Source organism: Physella acuta, unplaced genomic scaffold (genome assembly GCF_028476545.2).
Source record: "Physella acuta isolate Inbredline_101_S28 unplaced genomic scaffold, ASM2847654v3 ptg000265l, whole genome shotgun sequence".
NCBI classification, from domain to species: domain Eukaryota; kingdom Metazoa; phylum Mollusca; class Gastropoda; family Physidae; genus Physella; species Physella acuta.
Genome location: NW_026731784.1, coordinates 1,334,271 through 1,355,432, shown reverse-complemented (window position 1 = coordinate 1,355,432; position 21,162 = coordinate 1,334,271). Strand labels below are relative to the sequence as shown.

The 21,162-nt window shown below is 34.6% G+C and overlaps 1 protein-coding gene across 1 annotated transcript; it reads right to left on the bottom strand.

Annotated features, from left to right (window-relative positions):
- LOC131939168 (uncharacterized) lies at positions 1 to 3,051 on the bottom strand. Its single transcript, XM_059297363.1, has one exon. It carries the CDS (start codon positions 3,049 to 3,051, stop codon positions 706 to 708), a length of 2,346 nt encoding a protein of 781 aa, XP_059153346.1. The 3' UTR covers positions 1 to 705.
- Positions 3,052 to 21,162: the final 18,111 nt, after the last annotated feature.

Below are 21,162 nucleotides of genomic sequence, written 5' to 3'. Positions count from 1 at the left end.
ATTAAGCCCAAACACAATGTCATTGTCAGTATCCAGTCATAAAAGAACAATTACTAGACAGAGCCAAACACAACTAAGTCACACAGTCTTAAAACCTCTTTAAGTTAAAGCTCTAGGATTACCAAATAATCCACATGACTAATCCACCATGTAGAAATTATTTAATAACTTACAGTAGGCCTACAGTAGTTATTGACAACAAAACAAAGATGCAATAATAAGTTTAAAGGAAATCTACACCGAAAGCAAAATGTTTTACCGTTGCTGTTAAACACACTTGTTTAAGTATAAGATATGGTCTTTAATATTGATGCTCATTATAAAAACAGTTTCATAAAAGAAACCAACCAATGCAATCACCATATAACATTGTCACTAATAAATATTGGTTTTCTCCACAAAACTCTCAAACTCATATGCCATTGGGAAAGTAATAATAAAACATTCTCATTATTTCAAATCGTATTATTTCAACCATTGAGGTAAACAAATGAAATAACTAATATATACAATAACATCCTGCTCAGCCAACAACCCAATTTACAATTACTGAAGATTTAGTAAATACATTATTCAAGATGAAAAAAATAATGCCAGAACTCGGCTTCTTTTTAAAAGTAGCTTATACAAACCAGTTGTCAAAAATAGAAGAGAAAAAAAAAATAGAAAATGCTTATTACACAGAGAAAATTTATGTTCGTAGTCTTATGTTTTAGGTCCAAGAAAAATAGAACTTGGGTCACTATAAGAGCCACATCTGCCGTACTGGTCCACAGCACGAACTGCAAAATGGTATTTGTTACCCTCCTGAAACTGTGTCAAAGTACAAGCCATGGGAAGTGGGAGAGCTTTCACATCCCCAACCTTCTTCCATAGATTAGACTTGGGAACTGATGACTCAGTTTCCTGGTATGCGAAAAGTTGGTAGGAGGAAATTTTCTCAACCTCCACCAAAGAGGGCATGTTCCATGATAAGACTATTCCTTGTGACACACGTGAGATCTTAAGACCAGGTTTTGGAGGACGGTTTTTGGCATTTGGTGGTGCATTACCAGCATCTTGATTTGTGGGTAAAGGTGCAGGGTGTTTATTACTTATATGGCAAGATGGTGGCAAACTATGAGTTTTTGTAGGTGCAGCAGCTGATGAATTATTGTACAACACACCCCTAGGCGATGTGAGCTGTGCATTTGGAATGGAAGAATTGATTGGTCCACTAGATCTGGCCCCAGGCAATAAAGCAAGTACAGGAGGACGGTTTACTGTTGTATTAGTGTTGATTGGGAGCAGCTGGAACGATGCTCCTGGAAGTCCATTGTTAGATGTAATAAACTGTTGATTGTTTAAAGGTTGGGCCAAAAGCTGGTTGTTAGTGTTCAACATAACAGGTGTGCCAGTTGACATGGGGACATTGTGAATCAACCCATTTGTTGCTGGATAAGTCTTGTTACCAGCACCAATGTTTGTGGTTTGTGTATTTGATTGTGTAGGAGCTCGAAGTGCTTTTCTTGAAACATCATCGTCATCAGTTAAATCAATCAAGTTAACCACATTGTTGGTGGCTGGCGATGTAAGAGAACCTCTGATTGCCTGTTGAACAGACTTATTTAGTGAGGAAGATTGTGGTCTGGGAGATATGTTTGCTGGAGCACGGGGTGAGAATTGTTGGTTTGGTCTTCCAAACCGTGGTGAAGTTTGTATGCCTTGCGGGTGGGGTGGAGCTGAGTTGCGATTTGGCATACGAAGAGTATTCGTTTTTCCCTGAGTTTGAGGTTGTCTAATAGAGGAATGAATTTGCTGTGGGGGATTCTGTAACACAGACGGAGGTAAACATACAGAAACACTTGATTGCACGGTATCTAATTGTTTATTTGGAGATCCATTAACGGTAGATGTAACAGTTTTAACTTTATCTTCATTGACTTGTATCCCAATGGTCCTCGAAGCAAGTTGCTTTACAGTATGCGAATGAGCTTTTCTTTTCTCAAGTTTTTGATTAAGAAGAGAAAGTTCCATCACCGATCTCTCAAGATGTTTAGCAGTTTCTTTCCACAAGTTACTGGCAGTCTGCATATTTCTTGTTCTCTTGTTTAGTTTTTCTATGTGTACTTGTTTTTGATTTCTTATGAATGCTTTTACACGAGCAGTAATAAAGGTTTGTAGTGCCTCACATGACAGTTGAATTGGAGATTCTTGGTATTTTGTTTCCTTGGCTTCAGCTGTAATATTTTTGTTTTCACTTGAAAGCTGATCTTCCGATTTAGCTTTCTTTGTGAAACTAGAAGAGCCATCCTCAGATAAAGCACGTGTTCTGATACTTTCTGGTTTTAACTCAATTTGAGTTGATTCATTATTGTCTAGTTGAATATCAACAACACCTTCAGCATGTGTTGAACTCTTTTCAAAGAGATCATTGTTTTCTGTTTCCATTTCCTCATGACTTGATCCTTCCGTTGCTTCGGTTGGCTTATTTGTAAAGGATTGCCGTAAAATATTTTTGAAGCTAAATGTATCCAGGCTAATATTTTTATTCCCTTCTTTGACAGCTAGGTTTTCTTCAGTTATAATTAACTCTGGATCATCAGAGCAGGGATTATTAGGTGTGATTTCAGTAAAACTGTTTTGAGAATTAGCTGATAAGTCACCAGCTTTAGAATCGTCTTTAGAAACACAACCAACAATTACAATGTCTAATTCAGGGCTTTCCGCTGTCATATCCGGCTCACTGTGTATTTGTATATCCATTGACTCCTGGCTATTTTTATTATCTATATCAGTTTCTTGAGCATCAAGTTTGTCTCTTTCACTATCTTCAGCTTCATCACTTTTATTACAATCTAAATCTTCATTTATAATTAAAATTTCCTCACTCTCTGATGAAGTAACGTCATCATAATCAGTAGATTTAACAAAACTTGAATCAGGTACTGGTATTTGAGCCTGCTTATCACCTAAGCAATTAGCAACTTGTATGCTTATTTCCTGGTTTGTCACATTAGGTAGCTCATCATTACCTTGAGCTAGCTCAGCAGCTGAGCCAGAGACAGTCATTTTAGCTTGCCTTTCAACAAAAAACTTTATTAGTCATTAATCTTGAAAGACTTACTAGAGGAAATTTTCAACCGACCGAATTGGTTGTCTTTGGTAAATGTATAACGCTTGTCTACCGTTTTCGTAATTAATTTTATTACCTTATATTTTAAGACACATATAAGAACAGGGCACAATCTTTTTGTTAGTAGTAATATATTATTTTTGTAATTTAATTGTGTGCAATTATTAGCCCGTTTTATTTTATAAAAAGAAAATTCAATGATATCAAAATATTTTGAAGTCAATTATTAAGTTATTGCCCCTGAAATGTTTTGGACTAAAACTTTCGGAAACATTTGTTTTAATTGCAATATTAAAATTACAAAACTCTAGCCTAATCACGTACTATATATATATATATATATATGTATATATATATATATATATATATATATATATATATATATATATATATATATATATATATATGTATATATATATATATATATATATATATATATATATATATATATATATATATTGCAATATTTTCACTGAAAGTCATACAGTATTAGATTTATCACGCTAGTAATCCACGTCATTTCTACTGTTATTTCATTACTGAATTGAAATCCTACCAGTACTTGGCCAGTGGCGCTGAAAGTATTAGCACATGCCATTTTCCTGACATAATATATTAGGAGTTTGATAAAACATTACATAAATACAATTGTTTTTTTTTTAAACACACGTTTAAATCATGTATGTGTTTAATATATCTTACAATCGAAATGTGGAAGCGCGTTTTCAACGTGCCTTAAATGTGTCTTAATGTGTTTTGCATTTGTCTTACATGTGTCTTAATTGCTTTTAGTCAACATCAGGCCTAGCTTATATCTGATACAAGAGTTTAAAAACGCAGTGTTAATTTTATAAAGTATGTCTGTGTTAGGGCCCTTATTGTATACAGCCGGCATTGGCCAATCATGTATCTATCGCCCTTCCATTTTGTCGAGCGGTTATAATCTGTATTATTGTGATGTGTAACGGCTGTTTATGACAGTGACAGGATTTACATGTTAGTTGCAGTCTTTACAGGGTAGTGGCAGGCTTTACATGGTAGTGGCACAGAGGCGTAGCGACCCTTCCCGGCGCCCGGGGACAAACTTTTCGATTTGCACCCCTCCCCCTCAAGATTTCGATTTGCACCACCCCCCCCCCCCCCCTCTCAAACTTTCGATTTGCACCCCCCTCAAACTTTCAATTTATTTTTCCAACCCATTTTGGCGCCCCCTAAGGTCGGCGCCCGGGGACATATGCCCCCCCCCCTCGCTACGCTATTGTAGTGACATGTTTTACATGGTATAGGGCTGGTAAGTAGGTCACCAACCACTTCTATGGCTCATGCAGGTTTTATTGAGCCGTAGATCTGGTTGGTGACCTTCTTACCAGCCCTATTGGTAGGTTTTACATAGTAGTGAGCAGAGTTTCTTCCAGGGTGGTAAAAATGATGGTAATGGTGGTGATGATGGTGATGACGACGAGGAAGATGATGATGATACCAATTTGGTGAATCAGCTTTGACAATGTCGAGTTTAGATCGCCCACCTGTTCTAATCCTATACCTAACACACCAGATAGTTGAATCAGCTTTAACAATGTCGAGTTTAGATCGCCCACCTTCTCTATGCCTATACCTAACACATCAGAAAGTTCACCATTGACACACAGCTCTTTGTATGTTGACCAATTTGAAAATGTCTTAAGACATTAGCTCAAGTTTTCATTTACCAGAATAGAAAAGAATAATATGTAAGATTCATCACCTAAGAATACGTTTATAAGCAGCATAAACAGCCAATAATATGTAAACTATTTAAAAAAAAAACTTTATTTCGATAATTATAATTACTTTAAATTTGGAACCTTAAAAGTAATACAATCGATGCTGTAAAATCTGTTATTTTTGCACATTGAAATTGCTACATTTTTTTTTAATGTGTCTTATGCATGTACATTTTCCTTTAGTGGGATACATTCAGTACAAATGCAATACAAGTCTGATTGCTCGACATTATAGGTGACTTGCTCTTTATGACCATGTGTCTTACATTACATTTAAGAATGTATTGACATTTATGATATTTTTTTGTAACGTATTTAATTAACAATACGTATGATCCCCTTAACAAAAAAAAAATAAATAAATAAATAAAAATCACTGTTTTCCTGTCCTACTCGTCCCGTAAGAATAAATTGATATCCGCCATCATATTGAATCTCTCCGGTGTTTGTTAGTTGTATTTTACTTCGACTCCAAAGTTCCAAGAGCAAAATAATATTACAGTTTATTCATATATAGGCGCATATGAGACTATTCCTAACGTTTTCGATAAAGTCCCTGATGCTTGCAAATATATTCCTTTACAAGTCATATTGACAGTCAGGATAGTGTCCAGCTCACAATAATTACATTGTTCTTATAAATACAACCAATGTCGGTATATAGAGATTGTTTTATATGTCTAAAACATCAATAATCTGTAGCTGTAGATAAATAAAATTCGACAATACTGGAATACAAAGATACTAAATGTTAAACGTAATGTAGTCTATTTTTTTTTTGATGGATGAGAAATGCATACAGAGCCATTTTAGTTTCACTCTCCTACTTCATTCAAAGCAAAAACTTCAGGTTATTGAATTTCAACTTTTACAGTCTAGAGTTTAGATCTTTGACGTTTGTTACTAAATATTGTGCGTCACACATATATTCTACATACTGTACTTGTTCTCGATTTAAACTACATTATTGATTACACTATTTCTTACTTTTTCTTGTTCTCTTCTTTCTTAAAACTTTGAAACATTGTAAGTTGATGTTTGCTTTGAAATTTTAAAAGTAAATACAATAAATAAATTAAAAAAGACTGTGGTAGATTATAGGTTTATATGAGCAGGGTTTCAGGAAAGTCCATACACCTCCCCCCCCCCTCCCCTACCAAATAAAATAAACCATGCAGAGAACTCCCACAAAAGCACGGAAAACTTTCTAAGGGGGACATCCATAAATGACGTCACGCTTTTAAAACAATGTTTACTTCCCCCATGCCCTTAGTCACACTTCGTTACAAAAAGCCAAGCCCCCCTCCCCCTAAAATGACGTTACACATCAGCCTACAAACCCAACCCTTTAACATTGCTGTTGAATTTTCCTTAAAACAGCGATCTTTTTCAGATATCTTTTTAGAATTTATTAAAACAATGTTTTTTTTAAAACCCGAAATAACGGCTAAAATTGTTTTTTTTTATAATGCAAATTGGTGACGTCACACTATCTGAACACCCCCTCAGAGACGTAGCAACCCTTCTCGGAGCCCGGGTACAAAGTCGTTTTACCAAAATGTATTTTGCGACAAACTCCTTCTTAAGCGTTGCGGTGTTAAAGTTTTTAAAAAATAATAATGATAACACTATTTAAACGTTATACATATATTTTACAGTTATACCATTACAATTAATATTTCATACTGTATTGGTTAGAGTTCTAAATCAGTAAAGATACTATCTGGAACAAAATGTGTTTTTTTTTAAAAACTTAAATACATATCTTATATGGGAAAAATTACAAGGGAGGCAAGGCAAAGCAAACTACTAAACTTTCGGTTTTAGTCAATTTTATAAATGTATATTTAAAAATAAAAGTAGTCATAGAAGAAATCATCAAGCAAATTAAATCAAAATTTTAGAAAATATTAACAAAATTAGAAGTCACGCTAATATGCATTTAAACTCTCTCAGGTTTTAAAACTTGAAAACAGTGACTTTAATGTATACATTTTTATAAGACAAGCAATGTATTTAAATTGTTTTAACATCAATTAGTACCTGAAAATTTGATTAAATTACTTTGACATAAAAAAAAAAAAAAAAAAAAAAAAAAAAAAAAACAGTAATACGTTCATATAAGCCAGGGGTCGCATGCAGATCTGTTGATTTTAAGTGGCGGCCCTCGAGTTCCATGCATAAGTATTAGAAATTATTGTATTATTTTATTTTCAAAACCCATAACAAATATTATACTGTAAAGAATCAGAACTTTAAACATAAAAACTCTAATCAGCGAATGAGAATAGGTGGGAGTAGAGAGTATTCGGACAGCTGACAGCCGCTTGGGCACCAAGCCCAGTCCCACAGCCGTGTAATGCTTACCAATTCCCAAGTGCCAACTTTTTCCAATATCGTTAAATGGAGTATGTTATTTTATTCAGAATGCATGTCCCTATCTGTCAGTAATCATTATTTTAACCTGAGTAACGTAGTTTTTTAGTTATTAGCTTCCTACTGTTGAGTCGGGTACAGGACGGTGGGGTACGAGTTTACCCTGCGTTCAGTGGGTTGGAAGATAAGCCCGGTGAGAACCGAAGGACAGAAGCGACCGATACACCGTACTTAAACCAATACTTAAGCCAGTTAGTCGGAGTTTGCCGTGTTGATGCCTGCTTGGTTAATGACAGACACATCCTGAACAGCTGATGTCGATAAAGAAAGAAAAAGTTAACAGCTTCTAAAGTGGATTGGGATAGTCCTATAGTTATACTATTCGATTGTCGTTTTGTAGTCGTTGTCTTTGGGCTGCCTTTTCTTGTTCCTCCCATGGCTTTATTACATTATACCTCCCGTCTTTCTTTTGGATCCCGTCCATGAACCGGACGTAAAGTTGGTTACACATGGTGGGATAGTGCCTATCTGTTTTACAGTTGGGGCACAACATCCTTCTCTCTGAGAGGTGGATCACTGTCACCTGTGCCGCCCCTTCAGCGTCTTTAAATCTTATAAAGTGAGGTATTTTTTCTTTGTCCATTTTGGGCTTAAATATGAATGTATAGTTGTTCCCTCGGTCCTCAGTCTTGATGTTTGGGCTGGTCCCCTCTTCACATAGGCCCCGAAGGGCTGTTTCCAGTTCAGCCTTACTAATGTGAGGGGGAACGCATCTCAGTGTACCTTTAACACAATCATTTTTATTTTTTTGACATGAGTGACGCTTACTAATTAACCTCCGAGTCGTTTCATTTGTTAGTGTCTTTGGCTCGTAGAATTCAGTGAGCATAAGACTCTCGTAAATTTTCCTTGAACCCAGTGTGGCATACCAGACATTCACTTCTCCATAGTTGTAGACCATTTTGAACTCCAGGCAGCCTATTATTTTGGCAAATTGAGTTAGAAACTCGGCATTTGTTATTGTGATCAGCTATCGGCATGGAGGATTGTAATTTCTACCGTATTTGGTTCGTTGAAGAAGGTTTTAAAGCCCGGTATGCTGACATCAAAGAATAAGTTATCGTCATCCATTCTTGTTTTTGTGTTTTGACCCCACCAGGACCAAAATACACTCAACAAGTTTCAATTGTTTTATTTAGTATGAAAATTTACTTAAAATGAAGTCCACAGGCAGAAATAAAACACGCAGACTAAATTAAGATAACAAGGGTATGTCGATTCAATCACTGTCATTGAAATCCAAATTTTGACTTAGACATTTTTTTTTTTTTTGACGTTTGACATATTTTTTTTTTTTTTTTTTTTTTTTGACGTTTGACATAAACAACACAAAATTGTCAGAGAGGCAATTGAAGGAGTGCATAAAAGTGAAATATATTCGTTGTTATACACAAACAGTTTTAAATAAAGTTATCACAGTTCTTTTTCAAATTTATTCGTGCTATAATTTTAAAATGGAATGAATATTGAAAACATTTAGATTTTTAAAATACAAAGTTTATGACAAATTATATTTTTATAAACAATGCTTATATATCGAAATAAATGCATGTTTTACTGTGAAATTTAGTTATAATTTAGAATTTCTGAACGGTACATAAATTAGTCCCCCTAGTCTGATTATAAACAAATAATGGGAAACAACTTTGAGCTGACACTAAATCAATAAGTTCAATTGTGCTTTTTCTACAGTAATACCAGTAAAACATTTATGGCCTTAATGTCTGAAAAGCAAGTACAGCATACCTCATAGGCATTTTTACATTTTATCACAACTCTTTGAAGCTCTGAGAAAGTAGACAATCTTAACTCAAGATTGAATACGCTTGCTTAAAACATTCCCTTTATTTATTTTTTTTATTTTTAATGGAAGAAACGATTAATTTAATTTAAACAACCAAAACAAGAATGAAAATAAACCGGGAGTGATCTCCCCTAAACTTCCTCGAATATTCTTAGATAAAACAACAGGGGATGTGAACGGGATATAGACATGATTTTTAATCCATTTTAAATACTTACACTTTTTAAAATAGAATACAATCTCCAAGAAAAAAGAATTGCACACCAAGTGAACGCCAAATAAAATATAATAGTGCGCAATATTATTAGTACTTTATAAATTTACATTAGTTTTTTGAGAAATCGGAACTAGCGTAAATTACTACTTCCGGTCAACGGAAATTACTCAAAATTTGTAAGAAATTAGATAATTAGATCTTTTACTTACATATAAAATTTTCATTTATCTATTTGAAATAGCACTCAAGTTATAGGCATTTAAAAAGTAGAAAAAGTACCTGTTCCGGTTATCAAAATCGCTCAAACGTTGATACGGATCTGATATTTTGATAAAATACTTAAAAATGAAATTTCATCAACCTAGCTGTATCAGTACCCAAGCTATTGCGTCTACAGACACACACACACACAAACACATAAACACACACAGGCATACGAACAACATTGTAAAATTATGTTTTTCCGATTACAAGACTTTCTCTATACTTCGTATATACGAGAAAGTAAAAACTAAATACACCGGGAGTGATCTCCCCTAAATTTAACCGTTGATATGATTTCATTAAATCATGTTTTGCAAATAAAATAAATGTTAGAATTGTCAAGTGTATAATATTATTAGTTTTGAAAATATAAACTAGAATTTTGTAATTTAAATAAATTGTGCAGTTTTTGAAATGAATGCCAATTTGTATTACAGTTCGGTTGTCTTTCTTCTACTTTATACATTCACTCAATAGGAAATAATTCGTAAAATTAGTTTGCCATAATATTTATTCTTGCTACATCAAATGGTGTACACGTTGGGCACAGTCATAGCTAGGGAAGAAGGGTGGGTTGGCCGCCCGCGGCAACAATCTTGTTTTTTTTTGGGGTGGGGGGGGGGGGGGGCGCAGCGAACTGGGTACGGCTTTTTTTTTTTTTTAAAAAGCTTATTTTGAGCTTCATTTTACTTAATTACGTATTGTCGAAGTTAAGAAAACAGACGGCCTTATTTAACTGATTTCAACATCAATTGTTTGACACCTATATAAAAACATCAGGCGACAGTGACCGGTAAAAAGCACCCCAGGCATTTCGTTTTTTGACGATTTGAATAGCTATTCAACTGGGTGGGGGAGAATTTCTTTTTTACCAATATGTATACCTGTATCGGTGTGGGGAGTATTGTTGGTAGTTTGCCCTGGGCAAATCATTATATAATATGTGATGTTTCCCTTAGATTTTCGGAAAAAAAAACGAAATTGTAAGTGACTGATCACATATATGCAATCAGCTTTTGATATAACGTAGTTTATATGCTTACACTTGTTGTTATAACAAAACGTGTCGTTGTTACATGAAACGGATGATTTTAGATACTGATTTCCGATAATAAAATAAGTGTGTTTGGTTGTTAGTAGTATTATAACCTCGACTAATTTTATGGTTTGAAATTAGGGTTAGGCGTATGGTAGGACTACAGTTGGTGTTAGGGTTAGGGACAGGGTTAGCATTGACATTAGCCAACAATGTGTGTATTTAGTTAACTACCAGTAACCTAACACCCATTTTTTAAAGAAGATTCTATTATCGGACACTGGTATAAATATTCCCCCATGAAACTATGTTCGCATCAACTACAACATATGTATTCGGCTTTCTATAACACGGACGACACGCTATGTGTAGGCCTATATTTAACTTCAGTCTGTCAGAATATATTAGTCTTATATCAACATTTAGGATTTGCTAATAATAGATATAGACTGGCTGATCTTCACATTTCAGCAACAGTAAAGTATAATTATATAAGTAGATCAAGACCCGATAGCAATGTAATGTAAGATAATTTTTGTATAGAATTATATGTTTACTTAATTTTTAAAACATAAAAAAAAATAGAAAGCCGTCCGACTTTGTGGTGACAATGTAACAGATGTAACATCAATATTTACTAAATGAACATCTACTGTACGGTTTACCTTCCAGTATATCACACGATCCTGAACATTAGAACAAGATAATACTAGGGGGAAGATATATATATATATATATATATATATATATATATATATATATATATATATATATATATATATATATATATATATATATATATATGATTTTATACATATGGAACAGTTATTTGAACCCCTTCCATGATCAATTCCTGGTTAAGCCAATGCTAAAAATAGATCAAATAACTGCACTGGACTATAAAAATAAACAGACAGGAGTAACACAGGAAACACAGAAGACGGAAACACATCTGGTACAAAACATATCCAGCACAGGTCTAAATACGTTTAAAGCGATTAAATAAGGTTCTTATCTTATCACATTAAGTCGACAGCGCCATTTTTTTCTCCAATTTGTGCTAATCCGCTAAATTCACACACTTCTGTACTGGCTGAACATTCCACAGCTCTACCATATGTTGTGGTGCGAGAATGTTTATACATACTGTTTGTATATGTGTATGGGGATTGACTTTCTTATGTGAGGCCTGAGAGTTTCTTCATTGTGAAATATAGCACCACTGACGCTGTTCCAAGTTCAATAAAATAACGATTTTATTTTTACACAATTTCAAATACCAAAGTCTTAATTATATCGATATCTAGTATACTACACTTCTCATTCAATAAAACATATTCCATTATTTCTTGACAATATTTTCACACTTCTATCAACTGAAACACCACAACTGTAACTTAACTGACTTATCTCTGCTCAACTGCTTCTAACACTCGACTGGCTTTCTACACGCTTGACTGCCAACTGACGCTATCTCTGACCAACTGACCGTGACTGCTCATCTCTCTTTTGATTGGTCGGCTATGTAATTTGTACTTACTCCTACCCACTGAGACTGCTTAAAATAGATAACATTCTAAACTATTCTACCTCTCTCCTGTGTTTTACTTAATTGTGTCTAAATGTCTAAATTTACTTCATCATATAGCCTACATTATTACCCTGATATCAATTAATTCAATACGTATCTTTTTTATTAAATGTTTCAATCAGTTTAGATGTCGAAATAAATATTATGTTATTAAAATAAAATATTTACAGATTTTTTACCATTTCATGTTTATAGAAAATGTAAGGGAGACAAAACTAAGTAAACAGCAAATCATCTACTTTAATACAAGGAAACGTTATAATATAACAAAACCAATAGTTTATATGATGAAGAAAAATTAAAGTATGTTTAGTGTATGCAAATTTGCATACAATGAATAGTAAAGTTAATATTTTATTAAAACTATAATGCGATTAAATATAAAAGAAAACTTTTACTTTTTTGTATACGTGTTTTTTTTAAATTAAGAACTGTTCAGTTGTAACTTTGCTTTTTCACAAATTTCGATCCGGTTGTTGCTTTTTTTTCGCAAATGGTTTTCCCAATGACCGTTATATTTATATCCTTACTTAAGTATGGTACCTTAGTTGTGAGATCAATGCAACTTTCCCATTTTCCTGAACAAATCTCCCTCACTATTTGTCGCAGCCTGACAGATCTACAACATTTTTGTATTAGTGTGAGAGGATTCTTTTTGTTCATCCTCAGCATCACTTTGTGTTATTTCTAAATCATGACCTTTCCAATAATCATCCGTAGTAAAGTTTCCAGTTTTTCTAGACTTTGATGTGGCTGGATTTGGGTGATATGGACAAATAATTCTTACTTAATACAATTTGGCAATACAAAAAATAGGCTAAAATTTAAAAAAATCGCTACAGTTTTTTTTTTATTTGTACAAAGTATGTTTAAAAACAATAAACACAAGTCGAAGTACTTTTAAATAAATATAGTGTTTCTTCGTATTTTAACAAAAATAATATTTTATACTAAATTTGTAGTGACAATAAATCTTCGAATAAATAACCGACTCCTTAATGTCTCTATCAAGTGTTAAAGTGATAGTGTTATAACTAAAAAAAAATAAAGGACCTAATTACTCCACTCAAAGTAACAAACATGCATGGTCTAACATTACCCACATTTTAACTGTCCTACATGCTCTACTGACAAACTGTGACTGAACTAAAACGTCTGCCCGCTACACCTTCTACTGACCAACTCTACAACTGACCGCTACACCCTCAACTGACCAACTCTACAACTGACCGCTACACCCTCTACTGACCAACTCTACAACTGACCGCTACACCCTCAACTGACCAACTCTACAACTGACCACTACACCCTCTACTGACCAACTCTACAACTGACCGCTACACCCTCTACTGACCAACTCTACAACTGACCGCTACACCCTCTACTGACCAACTCTACAACTGACCACTACACCCTCTACTGACCAACTCTACAACTGACCGCTACACCCTCTACTGACCAACTCTACAACTGACCGCTACGCCATCGATCTCCAACTGCTAACAGTACCACACGCTTCAGTGGTCATCTGGGGTCGGCGTGGTCGAGTCGGTAAAGCTCATGGTTGCTAAACCGAAAAGTCTCGAGTTCGAACCCTCGGGAAGATGAGGTTCGTTAGCTGGGGACAGCCACTCTTCTAGGAGAGACAACTCCAAAATTAAACAACTGATGCCCTGTAGTTTGTCCTTGGTTGGACAAAGGCTATGGAAGCAAATCCAAAAAAAAAGCAGGCTGAAATCGGATTCAATTGCCTCAATGGCGCATAACCAGTTGACACGTATCGCTTAATTGTGTTGGAGGCGTGGTCGAGTCGGCAAAAAGCTCATGGTTGATAAATTCGAACAAAGTCTCGAGTTCAAACCCACTGGCAGATAAATATCGATCCCCTTCAACACTAATAATTAAAAACGAAGAAGAAGAAGAAGACCCTTGCCAGACATATGCTGGGCCCGTTAGAGACATGTAGAACATACCTACTGGACACATGTTGCAATAATTCGTGTCACTCCAATGTATACATTTTAAAGTCCCGGCGTAATTAGGTATGGTTATACTGTATATATACCTATAACATATCATATATAGTGCTATATTTTATTATTTATCCTTTTTATATATTGCAAATGTGGTTACATCGTATTATATGACCATTTAAATGTATAAAATATTGTCTTATGTGGACATTTACATATTTAATATCTCACTGTTTTATTTAGTAAGTAAAAGCATCGTTTACCTTTCAAATTAGACTGACGAACTCTTGGTCAGCTGACCGTCCCACGTGACAGGTCAGTTCGTTGTACTGTTATTATATTGTTTCTGTCCGAACAATTTGAGTTTAATACATTTTATTGTATGAAAGTTAAAAATTATTTACAATCAGATGGTGCATTCGAGGAAATAGTAATTTAACGGGTTGGATCTTAATTCTTTTAAAAACGATATACATTCAAGTCACGGTTTTTAATTGTAAAACCTTATGCGTTTATATATAAAATTTAGCATTCTTGCTTAATTTTTTAAATATTTTCTAAAACGTGTTAATTTTACATATGCATTTTATGAGCAATATGCCTATTTCTTAAGTATATGTTTTTAAAGTTTTTTATAATATATAGCTCTGTTAGTTTGATTGATTGGTCTCCCTTTAACTTTTCTATGTAATAAGAAATGGCTATAGTAATATGCATTTTAAGTTTTAAAAAAAAAGACATTTAGTTCTAGACAGTATCTAAACTGTTTGAAACTTTAATCAATACAGAATAAAACTTGTAATTTCCAGATAAAACAGTATGTGATAATTATAACGTTAAAAGTGTTAATTTTTTTGTTTGTTTTTGTTTTACTGTGAAACACACTGCCACGCTGAAGAAGGAGTTTGTCGTATTCAGGCACATGTTCTACGACACAATGAACACGGGATTCGATCAAGTCCATTGAGAAGAAAATTAGCTCAGGTTATGCTGCAAACTTTTTGTTTTTGTTGCTGAACTGAAAAAGGGAACAATGATCACGACAGAAATAGATTAAGAGACAATTAAACCAAAGTTGTTGTGGTAAAGTCTATAGTTATACATCAAACGTCACATATTTACAGTATCTGTGATTGTTATAACGCCAGTGATATATTTATACATAGCCGTATTGGCTAGACCTCTCTCAAACTATAAATAACCATAACATAATCGTATTGTTAACTTTAACATTAAAACGCTTTTTATCAAAATAATAAAAGAATAATTATAGGCTAACTATGTTTCGTATTTCAGCAATAGACTTTATAATTGGATAAGTAGGTCAAGACCAGATGGTAATGTGACGTAACATAATCTGTGACACAATCAGATGTTGAGTTAATACAAAACAAATTATCAGCAAGTTGACAGACCTGATGGTGATGATGCAACTAATGTGATGATTCCACATGATGTTTGGCTATCATTTAAATGTAAAAATTCCACATACACCATCAACGGATACTACGTCAAATATAAGTTCTGCTTTTAAAGTACGTTTAAGTTTTGTTGCAAGAAAACATAATGACATCATGTGATAACGGGAACGGCAAAACATTTAACCGAATGTTTTGCTGGTCTTTAAAATATATAAAGCAACATCACCGTTTTTAACAATTTAACATTTTTTTTTTCTAATTGAAACGTATACAACTAAAATAGAATGTAGGTTTAAACAAAATAATCAACACGATTGTTTACTCGATAGTCTGCATTTTGTTAGTAAATAAAGTGCGATCATTTAAAAAAAAAGTTCTCTATGGGTGTCAATGTTCGATTGCCTCTCTTTTATTCCTTATATTTAAAAAAAATGGGAAACAATGTGTGATCTACTTCTATATGTACATCGTATACAACGCACATAGTAATTTTCAGCTTGAAATAAAAAGCTACATATATAATAAAACCAGATGACAACCCAAGTGTGTCAGATATTCTAAAATTACAATTTAACGTACGATCACTGTTACCGTTTCTTCATGAACTTATGATTTCTATTTTTTTTTTATTTTTAGCCTGAACAATGTCGACCATAGACTGTTGTCCCAACTTCCTTGACAAAACCTTTAGTTTATTAGTATTTTTTTTTAAAAATAACTATTGAATAGTGTCGTCTAAAGTACCATAGCAGTTATCCTTTATCAACACTAGCATCATCTGAGCTGAGGTTGTAGTATATGAACATTTGAACACATTAATTTTACCTGGGTTTGTTTTGTATGATCAGAACTCCGTGACCCTAACATAACTATGTAGTGTGTGGTCAGCACGGTTTATCTATACAACTCAAGCAAATGTAAGCGTTTATAAAATGTTACACATTTTTAAAGAAAATACTTTTTAACAATTTTAACAGGATGTTTAAAAAGTAACATGGGCAGAGTAAAATGATACGCCTTAAATCGTCGTCTATAGTGTGAATCATTTCAATCTTTTGCAGCTGTAAAATCACATAAAACACAGGATGTAAACGCCGTTGTTTCATCGTTGAATCATTTAGTTGTTAATAATGTAAAATGTATATCAATTAAAGCAAGTGTTGTTATCACTTCCCATATTGTTATACGCACCATATTAAGGGAAGTAACTGGCAAGGAATTCCCTTAGTCAAAACAAAACAAAAATACAACACTGATAGGCAAAAATAACTAAATACGCTACAGTATCTAGATGTCATATGTTTGAAAAACTGCGTCTTTAGAAAACAAATCGTATGTATTTTTGCTTGACTTTTAAATAAATATAATATTGCTCCGTATTATACAATTTGTAGCGGTATTATTCATTTACATACATTTTGTATTTAGCGTAATTCTTAGGGAGACTAATGGCTACTGTATCAAATTCTTTTGCGTATTAAGTGATATTTTATTAACTAAATGTTGTTTCACTTAAACAACACACTACAGCAGAACTTACGATAGCTCAGGAAGGCTAGACAGAATTTTCACTCATGAAAGTATAGCGGTAATCAAAGTAAAACATCTTGCACAGACACATTTACCAACCACAAAATAATTATTGCTTAACTACTAATCAATTCCACTCACAGTAAAAATATCACACATTGTTATATTAGATGTTCTAAAGTCAAAATATCACACATGTTACTATTAGACGTTCTAAAGTCAAAGTATCGAGTATTAGACGTTCTAAAATCAATACACTCATAAAAAATAGTATACTGTAAAAAACAACTTGAAACAATATGAAATCACTAAGAACTGGTGGAGTAGAGCATATACAGACATCTACTTGGGCTCTCACTAAGGACTGGTGGAGTAGAGCATATACAGACAGCTACTTGGGCTCTCACTAAGGACTGGTGGAGTAGAGCGTATACAGACAGCTACTTGGGCTCTCACTAAGGACTGGTGGAGTAGAGCATATACAGACAGCTACTTGGGCTCTCACTAAGGACTGGTGGAGTAGAGCATATACAGACAGCTACTTGGGCTCTCACTAAGGACTGGTGGAGTAGAGCATATACAGACAGCTACTTGGGCTCTCACTAAGGACTGGTGGAGTAGAGCATATACAGACAGCTACTTGGGCTCTCACTAAGGACTGGTGGAGTAGAGCATATACAGACAGCTACTTGGGCTCTCACTAAGGACTGGTGGAGTAGAGCGTATACAGACAGCTACTTGGGCTCTCACTAAGGACTGGTGGAGTAGAGCATATACAGACAGCTACTTGGGCTCTCACTAAGGACTGGTGGAGTAGAGCATATACAGACAGCTACTTGGGCTCTCACTAAGGACTGGTGGAGTAGAGCGTATACAGACAGCTACTTGGGCTCTCACTAAGGACTGGTGGAGTAGAGCATATACAGACAGCTACTTGGGCTCTCACTAAGGACTGGTGGAGTAGAGCATATACAGACATTTTAATTAATGTGATGCTAAATAAAAGTCACCATGATGTTGCTCATAATCCAGCATAAGAATGAGAGAAGCATCAACATATTGGGGATTTGGGTCTATGGGGGGGGGGGGGGGTTTATGACTCCCCTCCTAACACCCCCCCCCCCTGCCCACGCCACTGCGCAATGGACTCTCTAGCGACCCAAAACACTTACATGTAACCTCCGTAACAAAGGACGCCAAAGGGTGTGTGTTGTGGTACCACCCATATTCGTTTTCCTAACGCCAACTAGCAGATTTTATGTGAACAAAATGCATGTCGGTTTAGAGTAACATTACTTTTCTACACGGCAATTAAAATACTGTTTAGCTGAAGCAAAATGTCGACACCAAATAGTTATGACGTAAGGATGTGTACATTTTGATGTTAGCACTGTAACATTGGTACCATCCAGATGGTCAGCTTGATTTCCAGACATTGGCAAAATCCATATGGTCAACTTGATGTCTATACATTGAGAACATAAATGTTGGTCCTGCTGCAATTAATGGCGCTACAAGGTTAACCATACTTGTTATTGAATTATTTAATTAGGATTATTTTTTTTTGGATTGGTCTATTAGATTTTTTGGAACCAAATCATGCTCCGCTTACTAAAAGATGTCCACAGCAATTATTCCAGCTCAGTGGTTCTTAATCTAGGGTCGTTCGAACCCCATTGGTTTTATGAGTTATTCTATCTCAGTGGTTCTTAAACTAGGGTAGATCGAAACCCATGGGTTTTATGAGTTATTCTAGCTCAGTGGTTCTTAAACTAGGGTCGATCGAAACCCATGGGTTTTGTGAGTTATTCTATCTCAGTGGTTCTTAAACTAGGGTCGATCGAAACCCATGGGTTTTATGAGTCCGTCTAAAGGGCTCGGCTGCTGTCTAGACACACACCAACCTCATATGTTTCACATTAGGATTGTTCTTAGTTGGTACGATATTAAAATTAAGAAGGTTTCGATGATTGCGCACATGACATTAGTGGGGGTCGGTACCTTTACAAATGTTAAGAACCACGATATATGTGTGTTAATCTACTAGATGATTGTTATGCACGGTTTCAATATATTATATCAACTGAATCGATAGTAATACCATTTTATTTTTACTGAACATCAAATTACTGTAACTGCATTGTAACCAAAAAAAAAAAAAAAAAATACACACATTTAAATATAGCATGTCACAGTTTATAGATTCGGTATTGTATTTTGTGTGGAAATAAAATAACCTATTTACAATTGTTAGTAGCCAACATGATAAAAACAAATATATGCAGTGGCTTATACGGTTTACTTAGCATTGTGAAGGCCTGTAATATTGCTCCAGTTTACAAACACACCAACACAATGACAAAATCAAATAATATTTATTTTTATAAAATATAGGCACACATCAAATGATACCTAACTGTAATCTCAAACAGTTTCTTGACATCATGATGTGTCCTACACTGGGGCGTAGCGAGGGGGGGGGGGCGGGGGTGCGGACCGCACCGGATGACACCATTTAGGGGGGTGACACCAAGGCAAAAATAGCAAAATATATAGAGAAAAACTCGAGGGGGGGTGCAAATCGAAAATTTGAGGGGGGGGGGGGGGTGCAAATCGAAAACTTGGGGGGGGGGGGGGGGGTGGAAATCGAAAATTAGAAAGTTTGTTCCTTGGAAGGGTCTCTATGCCTCTGGGGGGTGACACCAGTAAGTGCCGCACCGGGTGACACCCGACCTCGCTACGCCACTGGTCCTACACGTTCAATAGACTAACCGACACAAATGTGCTAACCTTGACCAATGGTCAGCTGACTGTTCCACGGGACCAGTCATTACGTTTTAATGTTATCATGTTGTATTTGTTTTTGTCCATTGGGGCTTATTGTCTGAGAATTGGTTACAATTATTTATATCCGGAGAATGACATAAGTGCACTGTTACGTTCCGGGTTAGTTTCAACTCAAGAGACGATTCGTGTTGACCTCAATACTTTTATTCGGTCTCAATTCTTTACACATAAAGAGCAGCCCTCGTCCTAACCGCTACCAACTAACCGCTGCCTGACCTCCCACAATCGTTCACTCGCCCTTTTATACCCGCATTCGACCTTGGGATTACAATACATAAACACACCGGGGTTACTACACAGTAGGGTGAACTCAACTCACACATGCACTCCCCGCTAAGTTCGAGACTATTCTACCCTATTCTAACCTGACCTCAAACTGACCCGTAACATATACGAACGCCTTGTCCTAGAAAAGTGTATACATTAATGTTGCTGTTTTCTAAATGTACATTATAAGCAATTTATAATGTTTATTAGCTATAAAAATTATTTCTTTTAATTTTGTCTCCCTAGGAGAATTCACAACATTTTCCTGGCGATCGGATGAAAGGTTAAGTAATGCATAAAAGAAAAACAGACACACAAACACATATACATTGCTTTATATATATATATATATATATATATATATATATATATATATATATATATATATATATATATATATATATATATATATAATCCTAATTAAAGATCTTAATATTGAAATAAAAATGTTAGCGGCTCTTTAAAAACTTGGAAATCGTGTAAATTGTAACTTTTGGCTCTTCCGTCTCAAAAGGTTGCCGACCCCTGTTATAGGCAATAATTAATTTGGGATTTATGAAGTACTTTACAATTTACCAAATCGCTTGTCTTTGAAAAATGTATAACGCTTGGCCACTGTTTTGTAACTAATTTATTTACCTCAAATTAAAAAAAAACATTAAAGTACAATGAAAACCCTGTTTGAGTATATCAACAGATTATTTATAAAATTTTAATTTGGCAACTATTAGCCCTTTTTAGTATATAAAAACAAAATGTAATGATATAAATATTTATTAAAGTTATTTTTTAAGTTATTTCCCTTTATTTGATTTTGGAATAAGACATGTAGTATTTTGGAAACATTCATTTTTTATTGCAGTTTTAAAATTACAAAACTCTAACCTAATTTCGTATC